Below are 21,032 nucleotides of genomic sequence, written 5' to 3' on the forward strand. Positions count from 1 at the left end.
TCCATCATCTAGAGCAGATATTTATTATCCTGTAGAAATGTGGGGGACAATCATGTCCAGGGTTGAAGATGATGATCAACCCACTCACCCAACCTCTCAGGTGGAGGTTGAAACATGCATTTATGGACTTTAGGCAGCGAGTGAAAGATAGGGACAGTAGGCTGGTCAACATAAATGTAAGCCATTAATCTTTCGTTTATAGAACTTTACTCTTTGGATGAAGCTATTCCTTCATACAAAAAACAAATTAATTCTGACACAGTTTGGTAGAATCTTCTGACAATTTGCAGTAAATGACCTCATGCAGTAGTAAGGACTCATTCAAGGTCTTGTACCATTCAAGGTCCAAAATCTCCCTTAGTTGTTTGAGGACTAGACCTCCACCAAAGTCAAATTAAATCATCTTTTTTATTGATTCCCCTTTCCTTAAGAAATGATAAATCTTGTTCTATAACTTCTTGAAGTTTGTCTAAGGACAAGGTTCTAGAAATAATCAGACAAAAATCCAGATTAACTGGTTGAAGACAGAGGAGAAATAACTCAACATGATAAGCTAGCTGTTGTGGCATTTGGACGATCTATATCGTCATGCAGTTAAAGTGTCACCCTCTGTAAACACATGTTGGCAAAAGCTGTCATAGATCCTGATCCTCAGGGTCATTACTCCCGAGACCTCTCACAGCTGCCCCTGCACAGTGATTGCTGTGATTATTCAGTCAAATCCTACTGACCAGTCATTGATAAAAATGTAAAAAAAAAAACATTTCTTGTATCGACAGCTCTGATCTCCTCATTCCTGTCAGGAGATCAGTGATAAGAGCTGTCTGAAGTGATTTGTGCCCATCACAGTGCCCAAAACCCAGCAAACATGCACACCTCCTACTTGTTAACCCCTTATGTTTCCCAGTTAACCCCCTCTGGCAGCTGTTACCTGCTGCTTTTTTCCACATTTTTACTACAAAACAAATAAAAAGTTGAAAAACAACCTAAAAGTTGTTTTGCATAATTTAAAGGGCTAGTTTGATGAATTTGGGGGTTTAAGGAAGTTTGAAAATTTATATGTAAATGTAGTATTAAATTTGCTACCCATTTAACATACTAAAAGGATGTTTAAAAGAAACATATGGTAAACTTTATTTAGTAATTGATTTGGATGCCTTGACTATTTCTTTGCAGAATATTTCAAACATAAAAAATGTGAATTTTTCCAAATTTCAAACTTTCTCATAAATAAACACATTTCATATCTATAAAAACTTACAACTATAATAAAGTGAAATATTTAACAAAAAAATCTCAAAATCACCTGGATATGTTGAAGAATTCAAAAGTTATTACCACATAAAGTGATGCATGTCAGATTGGGAAAATGTGGCTCTGTCCTTAACCCCTTAAGGACGCAGCCATTTTGTAGCTTAAGGCTCAGCCCGATTTTTTGGATTCTGACTTGCGTCTCTTTATACGGTTATAACTTTTGAACACTGTTACTTATCAAAGCGATTCTGAGATTGTTTGTTCCCCACATGTTGTACTTCATTTTAGTGGTAAATTTTGGCAGATAAGTTTTGCGTTTATTTACAAAAAAAAAAGAAAATAAGATACATTTTTTGAAAAATTTGCCATTTTCGAAATTCAAAATCATTGCGTTTTCAGGCAGATCGATTTACCACCTAAATAACTTGCTGAATAACATTTCCCATTTGTCTACTTTACATTTTCATAATTTCTGAAATATTTGGATAATTTATTTTGATGTCACGCGGCTTACAAATAGAATATCGCTTTTCCGGATTTTCAGAATTGACTATTTTGGGGATAAATACAGCTTTGAATGAAATTTTACATATTTAGCATCAAAACCCCATATATAACCAACCCATTTTCAAATCTGCACCCCCTCAAGCTATCAGAAACAGCATTTACAAAGATTGTTAACCCCTTGAGATCTTCATAGTAATTGAATCAAAATGGAGGTGAAATTTAGAATGGTCATATTGTTCCCTTATACGTTTATTTAGCCCTAAAATGTACACATTTCCAAAAGATAAAAAGAGAAAACCCACCATACAATTTGTTCTGCAATTTCTCCTGAGTACAAAGACCCCCCACATGTGGCTGTGACTTGTTTTATGGGCGCACAGCGAGGCGCAGAAGGGAAGGAGCACCCTGCAGCTGCCAGGATTTTAGTTTCCTCATTGGCCCCTTTTGAAGGCTATAAAATTTTCGCTTTTTCGTTATTTGGGTCATGTGATGCCATTTTTTTTGCGGGATGAGATGCTTTTTCCAGTGTTACCATTTTGGGGTTTGTATCACCTATTGTTGAAAATTTAGGAACTTTTTTTGAGAACAGGAGTAGAAAAGCATCAATTCTGTACTGGATTTTTTACTTCTTTTTTTTTTTGGTGTTCACCGTATAGACTTATAATCATGTTATCTTTATTCTATGGGTTGATACGATTACGGGGATACCAGACATGAATATATTTTCTTACGTTTTACTAAATTTGTCAAACAAAACACTAATGTGGGGAAAAATCTATCATTTATCTATTGCCGTCTTCCAAGTGGCATAACATTGTTACTTTTTTGGCTACGGAGCTGGTTGATGGCTTGTTTTTTGCGGGACATGTTGTACTTTGCACCAGTATCATGTCGGAGTACATATGGTTTTTTGATCACATTTTATAGCATTTTTTGTGGGATTGAAAAGGTAAAAATCAGAATTTTTGGAGGGTTTATAACAGTTTTTTTTACGGCGTTTATCGTGGGGGTTCAATAATGATTTACTTTTATTCTACGGGTTGTTACGGACACTGGTGATACTATATATGTGGGGTTTGTCTTATGATTTAGACTTTTTTTTGAGTTATATGTCTCTTTATATGTTTTGGGGGTTTGGGGCATTTTTAGTGATTTATGACTTTATTCTTTTATTGAATAACTTTTTTTTTTTACTTTTTCACTTTTATACCATGGGGTATGAACAAGAAATCCTCTGATTGCTTGTTCATGATAATATTCTGCAATACTCATGTATTGCAGAGTATTATCAGTGTCAGCCTATACACTTGCATAGGCTGGCACTGTGCCAGTAAGATGACGTCACAGACGCTATCTTACCGGCAATCTTATAGCAACGATCGGCGCCCCCCGAAAACGGTTCGGGGGGGCCCATCGTGGGGGAAAGACACCCCAGATGCATGTTAGATGCCGCGGTCGCGCTGACCGCGGCATTTAACGGGTTAAGCACCCGCGATCGGAGACAACTCCGATCGCGGGTGTTACACTGGGGTGCCGGCTATCAGTCACAGCCGGCACCCCGTGTTTCCCGATGCCGGTTCGGCTCAGATCTTGAGCCGAACCGGCATCAGCTCAGCGTCCGATATATCGAACGCTGAGCGCTAAGTCACTGAGCTCAGCGTCCGATATATCGGACGCTGAGCGTTAAGAGGTTAAAGGACACCTGTCAGCAGGTCTCTGCCACTAGTCCTGTCACCTCTACCTGTTGGAGCAGCTCACAAGGATCCCATCCCAGCCATTATCTAGTTATTTCATACATTATTCATTGTAAAATCATCTATTCTTTATCATGTAAATGAGGTTGGTCACATGGTCAGAGGCAGTGATGTCACCCCTGTTCCCCCTCCCCTCTCCTCCCCCTGCTCATGTCTGTGTGTAATGTATAGTAAAGCATGGCTAGTGTGTGTACTGCATCTGCTGACATGCTGCATCCTCCTAATATACAGGTGAGAGACACAGACATCAGCTACACATGAATCTGACATGTTCTGCTATAACATGGCTGCCTGGAGCTGCTGTAACTCTCCTATACACACACAGGCTGCAGGGGGTGTCAGCGCCAGGAAGCACATCATTATACAGCCTCACACCATTATACAGGCTGTCAGTCATGCACTGGGGGTGTGGCTGTACCTCCCACTCATGAATAGAGTGGACAGCTTGAATATGCTAATGCTTCATTGGAAATTTCACAGGTCATTTGCATACAGCTTTAGGACCTCATTGCTTAGGTTTACAGCCATGTAGAGGGACAATGAAGGGATAGAGGCAATGCTCTCTAATGGCAGTTTATGAAAATATATTTAGTTTAGGGGGGTTATTTTGCATGACGGGTTCTCTTTAAGCTGAAAAAGGTCAGCGTCCTTAAGGTGTTAACAGTGTGAATTTTTTTACCAACATAATCATTGATCTCTGATGATTCACATGATAGAGACCTACATGTGAGAATGTTTGTTTGGTCTAAGAAATTTGTGCAAAAAATACTTAAATGGTGTCATGTCCAAGTAGATGGGGGGTAGGATTATAATAATTATTTTCTTGTGTATAAGGGAAAAATTATAATCATATTAGAGAATTTTTTAATTTGCACCTATAGGGCAATGATATATTAATAATGATAATAATTACCTTATATACTCGAGTATAAGCCTAGTTTTTCAGCACAGAAAATTGTGCTGAAAACCCAAACTCGGCTTATACTCGAGTAAAAAATATATAGGTTTTACCAGGTTTTTGTGGTAAAATTAGGGGCCTCGGCTTATACTTGGGTCGGCTTATACTCGAGTATATACAGTATCTTTATTCATATAGCTGAAAGTAATGTGTATGGTTGGTACTCTAATATTCTTACACAAAAATCTATTATCTGCTGTGCTTAAAGAGGACCTGTCACCCAGAAATTTGGCACTAAAGTAAGCAGCTCCTACTGCTAAAACAAATGCAGCAGTGTTACAATGATAGCGTTATCAGAAACCTCCGATAACGCTATCTAATACCGCTGCAGAGTACATTACAAATGCCGCACTGCTCTCAAAGCGGTCCGGCGTATTCATGAGGGGGCGGTCTGAGGTGCTGCCTCTTCTCCAGACTGTTCTGGTCACTCCATAGCTCGGCGGTGACTGCTAAGCATCATGTGGCAGTCACCGTCCCCTAATTCTGCCCACAATCCCGCCCCCTCATGAATATGCCTTTGAGAGTGGTCCGGCGTTTCTATTGTACTACACATTTGTGTTAGATAGTGTTATCGGAGGTTTCCGGTAACGCTATCACTGTAACACTGCTGCATTTGTTTTAGCACTAGGAGCTGCTTACTTTAGTAAACAGCTTCTAGTGCCGAATTTCTGGGTGACAGATCCTCTTTAAGCTGAAAGCTGGTGCCTCAAGCTAATGTACAATAGAATGAATAGGAAAAACAGCTGGCACCACAACGATTGAATTGTATACAGGCAGGCCCCTACTTAAGGACACACGCGACTCCTAGTTAAAGACGGACCCCTCTCCCCACTGTGACCTCTGGTGATGATCTCTGAATGCTTTACTATGGTCCCAGACTGCAATGATCAGCTGTAAGGTGCCTGTAATGAAGCTTTATTGATAATCCTTGGTCCCATTACAGCAAAAAATATTGAAAATTCAATTGTCAATGGAACAAAAAAATTTTTGGGCTGGGATTACAATTATAAAATATACAGATCCAACTTACATACAAATTCAACTTAAGTACAAACCCAAGGAACCTATCTTGTACGTAACCCGGGGACTGCTTGCACATTACCCTAGAGCAGTGGTGGCGAACCTATGGCACTGGTGCCAGAGGCGGCACTCGGAGCCCTCTCTGTGGGCACCCAGGCCATCAACCCAGAATGAAGTTCACCAGACAGAACTCAAAGAATCTTCCTGCAGAATCTTCCTGCAGAATCTTCCTACAGTAATAGATGAATTTGCCCTCCTCCTTTCAACTGCCTTGGTGTCCTTGGGAGGCTGAAGGATTGAAAGTTGTCAATGAACAAGGAAAAATACATTACTGCTTAAATTCCTGTGCTGGCACTTTGCAATAAATAAGTGGCTTTTGGTGGAAGTTAGGGCACTTTGGCTCTCAAACGTTCACCATCACTGCCCTAGAGCAATGGATCACATAGAACATTAGAAAAATAGATCACATATCACAATATATACTGTATAAATGAATACAAATGTTCAAACTTATTTCACAAATTCTGCCTTTATGTACAGGAAATAATTTTTTAATGGTAAATGTAGAACTTGTTGTAGTCTCTGCACCAGTATCGTATTTGTACATGGCTTTGTGTATTATTGTACATTAGTATCTCGGCACCAGAGAACACTGTCTAGACTTGTATGTAGCTCTCTTGCTTTGTTGGATGTCATATGCTTTAGCAGTATACCAGTGTATTGCACAATACTACTGCACAGATAGGGGATGGAGTCACAGGAGTCATTTAGAAAGAGATCTCTTTACATTGTCCTAAGGAAGGTGTAAGATATAAGCTATATCCATTTACTCTAGCACCTTTGTAGGTTCCCGCTATTCCTCCGTTGTCCCGGGGTGTGTAGATTTGTGTAGCATGTACAAGCTTGTATTTCCCACATGTGTCTTATGTAATGTAGTGCACCACCAGTTTTAGAGGATTGCAATCCACGTCCATTCTCTAATAGCCAATGCTGGGGAGGTTAAAGCATTCAATAGTGATATTAAAAATAGGTTCCAAAGTCTTTTCGATCTTTTTGGATTGAAGTATTACGGATCTGCCAATCCTAAACAAAAACTATTTCCTATTCAGCATTAAGTCCCTTTGGGGCCATGGATCCAAACTCAAAAATCAGTCTAAAAACGGGCTACAGAAGGATCTTTATTAGAGATGAGCGAGCACTAAAATGCTCGGGTACTCGTTATTCGAGACAAACTTTTCCCGATGCTCGAGTGCTCGTCTCGAATAACGAACCCCATTGAAGTCAATGGGAGACTCGGGCATTTTTCAAGGGAACCAAGGCTCTGCACAGGGAAGCTTGGCCAAAAACCTGGGAACCTCAGAAAAGGATGGAAACACCACGGAAATGGACAGGAAACAGCAGGGGCAGCATGCATGGATGCCTCTGAGGCTGCTTAATCGCACCATTATGCCAAAATTATGGGCAACAGCATGGCCATGACAGAGTGACCGAATGAGGCTAGATAGCATCTAAAACATCCAATAATTGACCCTGACACTATAGGGGACAGCACGCAGAGGCAGCGGCAGCAGGGTAGAGAGTGTCATGGCGACATACCCTAAATGGACTCAGGTTTCACCAGGTGAGCAAGAAGCGCTGAAATGATTTCCTATGTGAACAAAAGGTTGACGGTATATTTAGTCGATAACACAGCATGGTGGCGACATAGTGACCAAGTTCCATAACGTATCTGGTGAAACACCCGAAAAATTAGCCTGACACAGCTCTTTTGATAAAGGGACGACATGGGGAGGCAGCCATGGAGACGACTTCCATGATTAAGAGTGACTACTGGGGCATCCATATTGCTTCTATGATTGAAACTTCAGGTCTCCAGCATGGTGACAGATGGGCCGAGTTCCACTATGTATCTGGTGAAACACCTGAAAATTCTGCCTGACACAGCTCGTTTGATAAGGGGATGATGTGCTGCATATCCTCTCGTGCTCCAGCGTCTGTGGTATAGACAGTTGAAAGTTGCACATGGAGACATTGGTGGACGCTGTGGAGGATCGTGGAGGCGAAATGGACAGGAAACAACAGGGGCAGCATGCATGGATGCCTCTGAGGCTGCCTAATCTTGGGATGGAGCTGGCGGTCCGCTGCCAGGCGAGCTTTTGCCTGTCCAAGCCCCTGTCTCTCGGCTCCTCCCCACCCAAAATGGGCCTGGGGGCCAGAAGCGTTTACTTTGAAAAAATTATAATTTTCAAAGCAGGCCGGGTCGTTTGAATATTTCACCTAGGAATAATGGAATAGCATAGTGGTTCTATTTTTAATTGTTTTTACGGAAATGGTTCCATGATTAAGAGCGACAGTATGGGGCATCCATATTGCACTGCTATGATTGCAACTTCAGGTCTCCAGCATGGCGGCGACAGATGGGCCGCGTTCCACTATGTATCTGGTGAAACACCTGAAAATTCTGCCTGACACAGCTCGTTTGATAAAGGCACCATGTATGGAGGCAGTGAACTAGTAGTAGATTAAAGGTGCTGCAGTTAAAACTATGTTAGTTGGGTCTTGGGATGGAGCTGGCGCTCCGCTGCCAGGCGAGCTTTCGCCAATCCAAGCCCCTGTCTCTAGGCTACTCCCCAAACAGCACTTCTAAGAACCTTTTGTATAAGATCAAGTGTAGTAGCGTTCTTATAAGTTTGGGATATGGCGGGTGAAGGGAATGTAAACAGATGCGCAAGAAGCGCTGAAATAATATCGGTAAATGATAAAAGTTTGCCAGTATATTTTGTGGATTACACAGCAGGGTGGCGACAAAGTTAACAAGTTTGATGTGGAATCCATGAAAACAACCCAAAATTCTGCCTGACACAGCTCGTTTGATAAGGGGACCATGTATGGAGGCAGTGAACTAGTAGTAGTTTAAAGGTGCTGCAGTTAAAACTATGTTAGTTGGTTTTTGGGATGGAGTTGGCGCTCCGCTGCCAGGCGAGCTTTCGCCAATCCAAGCCCCTGTCTCTAGGCTACTCCCCAAACAGCACTTCTAAGAACCTTTTGTATAAGATCAAGTGTAGTAGCGTTCTTATAAGTTTGGGATATGGCGGGTGAGGGGAATGTAAACAGATGCGCAAGAAGCGCTGAAATAATATCGGTAAATGATAAAAGTTTGCCAGTATATTTTGTGGATTACACAGCAGGGTGGCGACAAAGTTAACAAGTTTGATGTGGAAGCCATGAAAATAACCCAAAATTCTGCCTGACACAGCTCGTTTGATAAGGGGACGATGTATGGAGGCAGCTATATGGACGACTTTTGGAGGCAGCTATGGCGATGACGCGTGGAGGTAGCAATGGAGACAACGTGTGGAGCCAGCTAAAAAGACGACATGTGGAGGCTGCTATGGAGACAATTTAATTTGGATAGTGCCTGTATGTGGCAGTCCAAAAAAGTTTTCAAACCAGAGGAGCAGGTAGGTGGTCCTCCAGAAAAATTAAATAGATTGAGTGCCTGTATGTGGCACTCCCAAAAATTGCTTAAAACAGAGGACCGGGTAGGTAGTACTATAGCTAGAGCCAGTTGGCCCTGGCAAAAAATAGCCAGCTTCCTCTGCTGTAGTGTACAAAGAGGAGGAGAAGGAGGACAATGAGGAGGAGGAGTGCATACATTATTCAGGTTGAGCTTCTTTTACCTGGTGGAGAATGAAAATCCGGAGAAATCCAGGCTTTATTCATCTTGATAAGCATCAGCCTGTCAGCGCTGTCAGTCAACAGGCGTGTACGCTTATTGGTGATGATGCCACCAGCTGCACTGAAAACCCGCTCGGACAACACGCTAGCGGCAGGGCAGGCAAGAACCTCCAAGGCGTATAGCGCCAGTTCGTGCCACATGTCCAGCTTTGAAACCCAGTAGTTGTAGGGAGCTGTGTGATCATTTAGGACGATGGTATGGTCAGCTACTTACTCCCTCACCATCTTTCTGTAAAGATCAGCCCTACTCTGCCGAAACTGGGGACAGGTGACAGTGTCTTGCTGGGGTGACATAAAACTGGCAAAGGCCTTGTAAAGCGTACCCCTGCCAGTGCTGGACAAGCTGCCTGCTCGCCTACTCTCCCTCGCTACTTGTCCCGCAGAAGTACGCCCTCTGCCGCTAGCGCTGTCAGAAGGGAAATACTGTTTCAGCTTGTGCACCAGGGCCTGCTGGTATTCATGCATTCTCACACTCCTTTCCTCTCCAAGGATGAGAGTGTAAAGATTTTGCTTGTACCGTGGGTCCAGGAGAGTGAATACCCAGTAATCGGTGCTGGAATAAATTCTTTGAACGCGAGGGTCACGGGATAGGCAGCCTAGCATGAAATCTGCCATATGCGCCAGAGTCCCAACGCGCAAGAATTCACTCCCCTCACTGGCCTGACTGCCCATTTCCTCCTCCTCCAACTCCTCCAACTCCTCTTCTTCTGCCCATACACGCTGAACAGTGAAGGACTGAACAATGGTCCCCTCTTCTGTCTCGCCAACATTCTCCTCCTCTTCCTCCTCATCCTCCTCCACCTCCTCCGATATGCGCTGAGAAACAGACCTAAGTGTGCTTTGGCTATCAACAAGGGAATCTTCTTCCCCCGTCTCTTGTGACGAGCGCAAAGCTTCCGACTTCATGCTGACCAGAGAGTTTTTCAACAGGCCAAGCAGCGGGATGGTGAGGCTGATGATGGCGGCATCGCCACTGACCACCTGTGTTGACTCCTCAAAGTTACTCAGCACCTGACAGATATCAGACATCCACGTCTACTCCTCATTGTAGACTTGAGGAAGCTGACTGACCTGACTACCAGTTCTGGGGGAAGTTGACATCTGGCAGTCTACAATCGCTCTGCGCTGCTGGTAAACTCTGGATAACATGGTTAATGTTGAATTCCACCTCGTGGGCACGTCGCACAACAGTCGGTGAGCGGGCAGTTGGAGGCGGCGCTGCGCTGCCCTGAGAGTGGCAGCATCTGTTCTGGACTTCCTGAAATGCGCAAAGATGCGGCGCACCTTCGTGAGCAAATCAGACAGATTGGGGTATGTCTTGAGGAAACGCTGAACTATCAGATTTAACACATGGGCCAGGCATGGCACATGTGTCAGTCTGCCGAGTTGCAGAGCCGCCACCAGGTTACGGCCATTGTCACACACAACCATGCCTGGCTTCAGGTTCAGCGGTGCCAGCCACAGATCGGTCTGCGCCGTGATGCCCTGTAATAGCTCTTGGGCGGTGTGCCTTTTATCGCCTAGGCTCAGCAGTTTGAGCACCGCCTGCTGTCGCTTAGCGACGGCACTGCTGCTGTGCCTAGAGCTACCGACTGATGGCGCCATGCCCACGGATGGTAATTCGGAGGAGGAGGAGGTGGAGGAGGGGTGGGAGGAGGCATAGTAGGCCTTTGAGACCTGGACCGAGGTAGGCCCCGCAATCCTCGGCGTCGGCAGTATATGACCAGCCCCAGGGTCAGACTCGGTCCCAGCCTCCACCAAGTTAACCCAATGTGCCGTCAGCGATATATAGTGGCCCTCGTGTCCGTGGTCAGGTGGACCTTGTCAGAAACGGCGTTGGTCAGGGCACGAATGATGTTCTCTGACACGTGCTTGTGCAGGGCTGGGACGGCACATCGGGAAAAGTAGTGGCGACTGGAGACCGAATACCGAGGGGCGGCCGCCGCCATGAGGTTTCGAAAGGCCTCGGTCTCTACCAGCCTATAGGGCAGCATCTCCAGGCTAAGCAACTTGGAGATGTGGACGTTAAGGGCTTGGGCGTGTGGGTGGGTTGCGCTATACTTCCTTTTGCGCTCCAGCATCTGGGGTATGTAGAGCTGAACGCTGGTGGATGCTGTGGAGGATCGTGGAGGCGAAGATGGGGTTTTCACACGGGAGGTGTTTGGGCCGTGGTCCTGGGCAGGGGGCTGACTAGCAGATGACACAGCGGAACGAGCAGTGGTGTGCCCAGCCGGAGGTGAACGGGCTTGGCCCCATTGAGTGGGGTGTTTAGCATTCATATGCCTGCGCATACTGGTGGTAGTTAAGCTAGTAGTGGTGGAACCCCTGCTGATCCTGGTTTGGCAAAGGTTGCACACCACAGTCCGTCGGTCATCCGGTGTTTCTTTAAAGAACCTCCAGACTTCTGAAAATCTAGCCCTCGCCACGGGAGCTTTACTACGGGCAACATTTGGCGCTGATGCACCAGCTCTGGCCCTGCCTCTCCGTCTGGCCCCACCACTGCCTCTTGCAACCTGTTCTGCTATAGGACTCGCCTCCGTCTCAGAAGCACTGTGTTCACCCGGCCTATCAACCCAGCTTGGATCTGTCACCTCCTCATCCTCCGATCCCTCAGTCTGCTCCCCCCTCGGACTTCCTGCCCTGACAACAACTTCACCACTGTCTGACAACCGTGTCTCCTCATCGTCGGACACCTCTTTACACACTTCTTCCACTACGTCAAGAAGGTCATCATGACCCACAGACTGCGACCGGTGTAAAACCTGGGCATCAGAAAAGAGCTCAGCAGCAACTGGACAAGTGGTTTGTGACTCTGGGAAGGGTCCAGAAAACAGTTCCTCAGAGTATGGCGGTTCAAATGCCAAATTTTCCTGGGAGGGGGCAGACTGGGGGGAAGGAGGCTGAGGTGCAGGAGCTGGAGGAGTGGCGATTTCGGTGACATGTGTGGACTGCGTGGAAGACTGACTGGTGGACAAATTGCTAGAAGCATTGTCGGCAATCCACGACATCACCTGTTCGCACTGTTCTGGCCTCAACAGTGCTCTACCACGAGTCCCAGTAACTTCAGACATGAACCTAGGGAGTGTAGCTCTGCGGCGTTCCCCTGCTCACTCATCAGCAGGTGGTGTCTCACCCCGCCCAGGACCACGGCCTATGACCCCTGCAGTAGTTGGACGCCCACGTCCCTGCCCTCGTCCTCTACCCCTAGCCCTCGGGTTAAACATTTTGAAAATGAAAGTTATAACTGTAAATTTTTTTTTGTTTTTTTGTGTGTTTTTTTGTTTTTAAAACCAAACGATGCTATCCTATTGCTATGGCTATTTTCTAGCCAAGTATGAAAGCACACTGCTATGCCAGATGAGATGACGCTGAGTTATCAAAAAATAAACGTAAAATAAAAAGAAAATGGCAGACTGTGCCTAATTGAAATCAAACCCCTAATAAATTGTCCCACTTTGGTGTTTGAGATGGATATGTGTGTCACTAAGAGCTAAACACAACGGTCCCAAGTCTCACTGCAAATTCCTCACAATATGGTAGTAGATGCACTACAGCAAGGCCAGCCACCAGCAAATCAACCAAAAATCAACTATATAACGCTATTGTAGGCCTAAGTAAGCCGTTTGGATTCTCCTATGGCTATTTTCTAGCCAACTATGAAAGCACACTGCTATGCCAGATGAGATGACGCTGAGTTATCAAAAAATAAACGTAAAATAAAAAGAAACTGGCAGACTGTGCCTAATTGAAATCAAACCCCTAATAAATTGTCCCACTTTGGTGTTTGAGATGGATATGTGTGTCACTAAGAGCTAAACACAACGGTCCCAAGTCTCACTGCAAATTCCTCACAATATGGTAGTAGATGCACTACAGCAAGGCCAGCCACCAGCAAATCAACCAAAAATCAACTATATGACGCTATTGTAGGCCTAAGTAAGCCGTTTGGATTCTCCTATGGCTATTTTCTAGCCAACTATGAAAGCACACTGCTATGCCAGATGAGATGACGCTGAGTTATCAAAAAATAAACGTAAAATAAAAAAGAAACTGGCAGACTGTGCCTAATTGAAATCAAACCCCTAATAAATTGTCCCACTTTGGTGTTTGAGATGGATATGTGTGTCACTAAGAGCTAAACACAACGGTAGCAAGTCTCCCTGCAAATTCCTCACAATATGGTACTAGCTGCACTACTAATGGCAGCAAGCCCAGCCACAAGAAAACAAAAAAAAGTAAAATAAAACGTTATTGTAGCCCTAAGAAGGGCTGTTGGGTTCTTGTAGAATCACTCCTGCCTAACAATATTCTAATAGAACAGCCTAACGCTTTCCCTGACCAGCAGCAGCTCTCTCCCTAGCGGCATCCAGACAGAGAATGATCCGAGCAGCGCGGGCAGGGACTAGTCTATTCCAGGGTCACCTGATCTGGCCAGCCAACCACTGCTATCGACGTGTAAGGGTACCACGTCATGCTGGGTGGAGTGCAGAGTCTCCTGGCTTGTGATTGGCTCTGTTTCTGGCCGCCAAAAAGCAAAACGGCGGGAGATGCCATTTTCTCGAGCGGGCGAAATACTTGTCCGAGCAACGAGCAGTTTCGAGTACGCTAATGCTCGAACGAGCATCAAGCTCGGACGAGTATGTTCGCTCATCTCTAGCTATGATGTTTATGTTTTAAAAAAAAGAATATAGTGGCTACACCAGCTGTTACATTTTGTGATCACAGCAAATGTGTAACGGTAGATGAATATTTCCAGGTGATTCTGTGCTGCTACTGCTGTTGTTCTCCCATATTGTGTGGCATCCTCGGTGTCTGTCACCTCATGTACCCTGTATCCTAGGGTACACATGTGCATCTCTTCCTTTGATTTCATGGACTAGGTATATGTCAGGATTAGCTCACACAAGCTGTACATGCTTTTACAAAGACTGGTCATACTAATGGGGTTACCTAGAGTTGCGTCCTCACCCACACTGAATAACTAATACAAAAACCTGCATGGGATAATAAATATGGGGTTTGGCCACTTATTTTATTTAAAATACGAATTAAAGTAGCAAAATGGGAAACCTTGACCCCTAGATGATATCACCTTGCCTCAGCTGAGGCATGTCCTAGTTGATCAGTAAGGTGACTCATCTTAAGGCCATCAAGAGGGTCCATATTGCGCTGTAGGCCAAGCTGTGACTACCAACTCAGCTTTATTAACAGTTTTGCAGGTATACATTAGATACAGGGTTAAATCATATATCATGAAATTATCTGTTTCAATGTACATTGGTATCAGGGCCGATTCTCGCATATTTGCTGCCTGAGGCGAATATTAAAATGCTGCCCCCCCCCCGCTCCCTGTTAAGTAAATCCTTAAACTTTACTAACAATTAACATCCCTACAGACAGCACACTGACACTGTGTGACTGACTACAGGATCTGAGAGTCATTAGTGGCATCTAGTACCTTATAGATGACAATCTCTTCCATCAGTAGGACTTTATTCCAGGTTCTCCAATCCATGACGTATCACTGCTGAATTCACGGCCAGATGTCTTCAGCTCCATGCAGCATCTCCACCCGCCGTCCCTAAAAATACCACAGTCACTTACAGTATAAAGTCTCCTAGATGACAACACTGTGCTCCTAAATAATATATACCCCTCACAACACAACTGACCGCACTCTCCCCAAATATAAAACATCCCGTCATTATATATATATATATAAAGTTTCAAAAACTGGCAGCACTCCGGATTGGTGTCAAAAAGGTGACGGGGTGTCTTTTATTCCATGTGCAACGTTTCAGCCCACAAGGAGCCTTTGTCAAGCATGTTACATAGATCAATGTGCAAACATATAAAGGCCAGTGTTACATCTCATTGGTCCATGCAAGGACCGTGAAAAACAATGCATATAATAATCAATACATGAATATACAGAGTGTATACATAAGTAAGTGATAAGGAAGATCTAAACAGATCTTAGTACAGTAAAAATTTGTAGCAGGTTGTGCATAAATTACATGTGTATCTGTGTAAATAAAAGCAAGTACCCTCCCATCGGCGATCGGACCACCCCTAGTCTCGGCTCTTCATTCATGAATTCCTGATGCAGTGTAGAATCAGCTGTGTTCTGGCGCCAACCTCTATCTGTTGTGAAGGAAGTCGGCTGTGTGTAGTGGTTCCGTTTAGTCTGAAACCGGAAGTGACATGTTGCCATGTCAACCGGACTGTGCAAAAAGTTTGGCGCATGCGCGCCAGAGTTTGGCGCATGCGCGCCAGAGTTCGTGGTGCCGGCGGCCATCTTGGATTTGGGCCGACCTCAGGTAAAATCATAATGGGGACTCCTGATGTTTTCAAGGCATACTGGTTGACCACTAGGGGTCGTATGGGGTGACTATTCTTGTCTCCAGGTCATGGGTGCGTATATGTGAACCAACAGTACAACACCGTTGGTTTCACTACGCCCGGAACAGGGTATTGTGTCGCAGGTAACTGCCGCACTTAACCCATATCCTGCCCAGATCTAGCGGAGAATGTAGTCACAGGGGAAAAAAACTCTTTTTTGTTCCTGACACCAGGGTTCCCAAAAGAGGGTCACCACTAATATATACATTAAGTAGAAAAAATAAGGACCAATGCACAATATTAAGACAATAATGCTCACTAAGTGCTCGAGACTTGTGGGGGGATATGATCCAGCCGATGGGGGTCGATGGTTCAAATTCAATCTGTAAGTAAAGATAAAGAAGAAAATGAATATATTTGAAAAGCTGTGGATACAGCATCAATATTGTGTCAAAAAACCACTGGCTGAGAAATATCTCCAGGGTAACCTACACATGGGGTCACAAGTGGGCTATACAGGTAACCACAGGGCGCCAAACACCAAGAGTCACCATCATGGGCAGCAAACTCATAGTATCTAAATGATGCTATTCAAATTATATTCGATATTTAGGCCGTTCGGCTGCAAGGTACCCAACTTATGTATCCATCTCAATTCCTGTTTTCTAAGGATAGCTTCTCTGTTGCCCCCTCTCCTGGGCATAGGGATGTGGTCAATAATTCGAAATTTTAAATCACTCTCTTTATGTCCGGCCTCAGTGAAGTGTCTACTCACTGGTAAGTCTTTCTTTCTTTTACGTATGGTGTATCTGTGTTGTCCGAACCTCGTTTTGAAGTCTAGTGTTGTCTCGCCCACATATTTTAAATTGCATGGGCAGCTCAACAAATAGACGACAAACTCGCTATTACAATCGAGGTAGTACTGGATTTTGTACTGTTTGTCATTGTGGGTAAAAGTGTCACCCTTGAGCACATATGAACAGTTAATGCACGCTCTACATGGGAAACAACCTTTTCTTATGGGACCGAGTATTCCTCTTTGTGTGACTGTTTTTAGGGGACCTATGTCAGTCTTGACTACCCGGTCTTTAATGTTCTTTGCTCTCCTGTAGGATAGGATTGGGGGATTATGGAATTCGGGTACCCCAGTGGGATCGCTCGCCAATATTCTCCAATGTTTTTTTTATTATGGATCCTACCCTATTACTGGTGTCACAGTAAGTGGAAATGAAGGGGATCCGCCCTTTCTTATCATGTCGAGTTTTTGGTACTAATAATTCCTCCCTCTTGATGGAATCGAGTTTTTCTTTGTTTTTAGCCAGGATTCTTTTAGGATACCCCCTCTGTGCAAATTTGGATAGCATCAGTGTAGTGTTTCTCTGTAATTTCTCCTCATCTCCAGCAATACGTTTTACTCTGTATAGATGGCTGAGAGGGAGAGAGTTGACCATTGGTCGGGGGTGGTTGCTTTCAAAGCGTAATATAGTGAGGAGGACTTCGTCTATGTGTCCCACCACTTCCAACATGTTATGGGGTGGTGGCGATACATAGACGATGTCTTCCTCCTGTGGACAGGTGACTTGGAACAACTTACAAGTTTTCATGAGTATTTAAACACTATCGATGATGATATCAAGTTCACCATTGTAAAATCCAAGCAGAACCTCCAATTTCTGTATGTTCTGGTGGAGAACACGACACATGGGATCACCACAGATGTATTCTACAAACCAACGGATAGGAACACTATATTACGCTTTGAAAGCAACCACCGTTCTCTGCGCTGGATTCAGGTCCGGCCGGGATTCACTAAGGTAGTTCCTCCGCCGTCCACCAGGTGGCGCTGCTGCGCTGAAAATCATCTCAACGCGCCGGAATGCACCACCTCGGACCAGGTGAAGGTAAGCGATTCCCAAGCAACACTTTTTCGGTTTTTAAATGCGGCGGTTTTTCCGAATACGTCGGGTTTTCGTTCGGCCACGCCCCCCCGATTTCCTTCACGTGCAAGCCGGCGCCGATGCGCCACAATCCGATTGCGTGCGCCAAAATCCCGGGGCAATTCAGGTACAATCGGCGCAAATCGGAAATATTCGGGTAACACGTCGGGAAAACGCGAATCGGGCCTTAGTAAATGACCCCCATTGTCTTTTCACCTGTCAGTATCTCTACTGCATTTGCTTTCCTGTCCCTTGGTGCCAAGGCTCAGAACCATAAACGGATCATTGAAGCACTCAGTTTTAATACCTCTGAGATCTCTGAACAAGAAATTCATGAAGGTTTCGACCACCTTCTGCATCTCCTGAATGATGTGGACAGGGAGCTAAAGCTCAGCGGTGGGAATGCTCTCTTCATTTCCAAAGAGCACAAGATTCTCCAGACATTCTTGGAAGAAGCCAAGACACGCTACCACTCCGAGGCCTTTTCTACCGATTTCAAAAACATAGAAGAAGCAAAAAGGCAGATCAACAGTTATGTGGAAAAAAACACTCACGGCAAGATTGCTGACCTGCTGGACAGCATAGACCAGGACGCCATATTTGTCCTCATTAACTACATTTATTTTAAAGGTAAGGTACTTTATTTTACAAATAATTGTTTAGAAATAGGTTTCTGCAGATAGGTCATACTTCACTTATTGCTTGCACAGGTTTTTTAATAGTGTCTATCATATTTCACCACTCTCCTACTAAATAATAAACTCTTATTATCCTTCTCTTTATTCTTTATAGCAAAATGGGAAAACCCATTTAACAGTTTATGGACCAAAGAGGGAGACTTCCATGTCAATGAGAATACAACTGTGAAGGCGTCTTTCATGAGCAGAACAGGAATGTACAATGTGGCTTTCAATGATGATGCTACTGTGATCTCCATACCCTATAAAGGAGATGCCAATGCCTTATTCATCCTGCCAAATGAGGGGAAGTTGTCAGAAGTAGAGAACAATTTTAACACAGAAAAAATTAAAACATTAAAAATTATCTACCAGTCTGTCTATCTATCTATTAACATATGCCATAGTCAATCTTTATAGAGGCAGTGGTAAACAGTCTTTAACAGTCTTTTCCTCTGGGTCTTAGGCAGCCATAGTCTGAAGCCAACTCTTTGAGGTCTTTGGAGTACAGGGAGGAGATGTAATAAAGCTATGGGTCACTGATTCTGGAGATCTGTTTTCTTCTATAAGCTCTACTTTTGGAAATCTGGCATTTCCACCCTACAAAGTATACGCTGCTAGTCGTCACTTAATATTGTACTAAAGAAATTTTAAAAAGGAATGTCATATTTTCTGTCAGGTCATGATTTCCTGAGATGAGGTGTTCTTGGACATTCATGTTGAATGCTCCAACAGTAATCAGCCAACACGTGTGTATCCCATCATCCATGATACCGTTCTACCATCTTGTAGAAATGCTCAACGTCTCATAAATTAGAACTGCTAGAGAGAAATGGAAGGTATTTTCGGAAATAAAAGGTCAAAAATACCAACAATAAGGTGAAAGACTCCAAATACCACAAAAAATGTTTATTTGTTCCCTAGTGTAATTCATAAAAATATATTTAACATAATAGCCTGTTTGAATTGATGGATTGTTACTTTTTTTGCATCACACTCTTGACATTGATCACCTTGCTGGTGATGATAGCAAAATTAAAAATCTTCATTTATAATGTGTATTCTTTGTCCTATGACCAATGGGCGCTAAAGAGTTGGGATTTTTGCTTCACCAGTGAATCCAAAGATTTTTACATTTTTTCACAAACTTTGTGGCTGTTAACAAGCTTCAAAGAGAAAGTATGTTTGTTTTTCCATAGAACAATCAATATTTGGGCCATGACACATCTGCATATTAACTTATGACGAATATAGTTTACAAATTGCCTTTAATTTCTTTTTTAAATAGATTGGTGGATTTATTCATTCCAAAATTCTCCATCTCTGGTACTGTCAACCTTAAAGAAACACTAACCAAAATGGGACTAGTAGACATTTTCGTAAACACCGCTGACCTGTTTGGTATTTCAGGAGATGCCGACTCAAAGATTTCTAAGGTAAGTATTTCTAACTATCTATATAAAAATTGGAAAAAGCAGGGGAGCACTACCTGACTGTAAATATACAATTCAAAGGTTAAATTTATTCCATATGCAATGGTTCAGTGTGAGACAACTTCATCAAGCTTGAATAAATGTCACCTTAGAATTGTATACCTACAGTCTGGAGTGCTGCCGGCTTTTATAATGTTTGTCTATTAGAGGCTTGCCTAGGCCGCCTCTCTTTTTTAGCAATCAGTTCCACTTGGACATTGTATATCTATCTCCTAAGCATCAATTGAATTACATGGCCTTACCCATTAAGAATTTTTATGCTATGATTGAACCTATTTAAATTTTTCATTCATTCGATTCCATCTTCTTCTGATAACAGTTTTTTTTAACCTCCTTAGGCTATCCATAAAGCTGCAATCAGTGTTAATGAGAAGGGGACAGAAGCAGCAGCCGTTACAGCACTTGAGATAATTCCCATGATGCTTTCACCTCGCGTTCAGTTTAACCGTCCTTTTATTCTTTCAATATATGACCAGAAATCCAAAAGTATCCTCTTCAGTGGAAGAATTGTCAACCCCCAGAAATAATTCTCTCCCAAATTCTGCATCAATAAAATGTTATAGTGTAAAATGGTGTTCTTATTTACTTACAGTAAGCCATCTCTTGCCCCCCTGGACCCACGGTACAAGCAAAATCTTTCCACTCTCATCCCTGGAGAGGAAAGGAGTGGGAGAGTGCATGAATACCAGCAGGCTCTGGTGCACAAGCTGAAACAGTATTTCCCTTCTGACAGCACTAGCGGCAGAGGGCGTACTTCTGCGGGACAAGTAGCGAGGGAGTGTAGTCGAGCAGGCAGCTTGTCCAGCACTGGCAGGGGTACAAGGCCTTTGCCAGTTTTGTCACCCTAGCAAGACACTGTCACCAGTCTCGGCAGAGTAGGGCTGATCTTTACAGAAAGATGGTGAGGGAGTACGTAGCTGACCATACCATCGTCCTAAGTGATCACACAGCTCCCTACAACTACTGGGTTTCAAAGCTGGACATCTGGGGCGAACTGGCGCCGTACGCCTTGGAGGTTCTTGCCTGCCCTGCCGCTAGCGTGTTGTCTGAGCGGGATTTCAGTGCAGCTGGTGGCATCATCACCGATAACCGTACACGCCTGTCGACTGACAGCGCTGACAGGCTGACGTTTATTAAGATGAAGCAAGCATGGATTTCTCATGATTTCCATTCTCCACTAGGTGAAAGCAGCTCAACCTGAATAATTCTCATGTATGCACTCCTCCTCCTCATTCTCCTCCTTCTCCTCCTCTTTGTACACTAAAGCAGAGGCAACTGGCTATTTTTTTGCCAGGGCCAACTGGCTCTAGCTATAGTACTATATCTATTTAAATTTTCTGGAGGGCCACCTA

At 44.0% G+C, this 21,032-nt stretch overlaps 2 protein-coding genes across 2 annotated transcripts in view; both read left to right on the forward strand.

The window, feature by feature from the left end:
* LOC140069954 (alpha-1-antitrypsin-like) overlaps window positions 1-21,032 on the forward strand; it is a 213,224-nt gene that overhangs the window by 138,324 nt on the left and 53,868 nt on the right. The window lies entirely within an intron of this gene.
* Window positions 17,705-20,244, forward strand: LOC140070185 (alpha-1-antitrypsin-like). The gene is made up of 4 exons (XM_072116529.1): window positions 17,705-18,140; window positions 18,303-18,543; window positions 19,476-19,623; window positions 20,019-20,244. Exons 1-4 carry the CDS (start codon window positions 17,705-17,707, stop codon window positions 20,205-20,207), a joined length of 1,014 nt encoding a protein of 337 aa, XP_071972630.1. The 3' UTR covers window positions 20,208-20,244.

The sequence above is a fragment of the Engystomops pustulosus genome, chromosome 7, assembly GCF_040894005.1.
Source record: "Engystomops pustulosus chromosome 7, aEngPut4.maternal, whole genome shotgun sequence".
Taxonomy (NCBI): domain Eukaryota; kingdom Metazoa; phylum Chordata; class Amphibia; order Anura; family Leptodactylidae; genus Engystomops; species Engystomops pustulosus.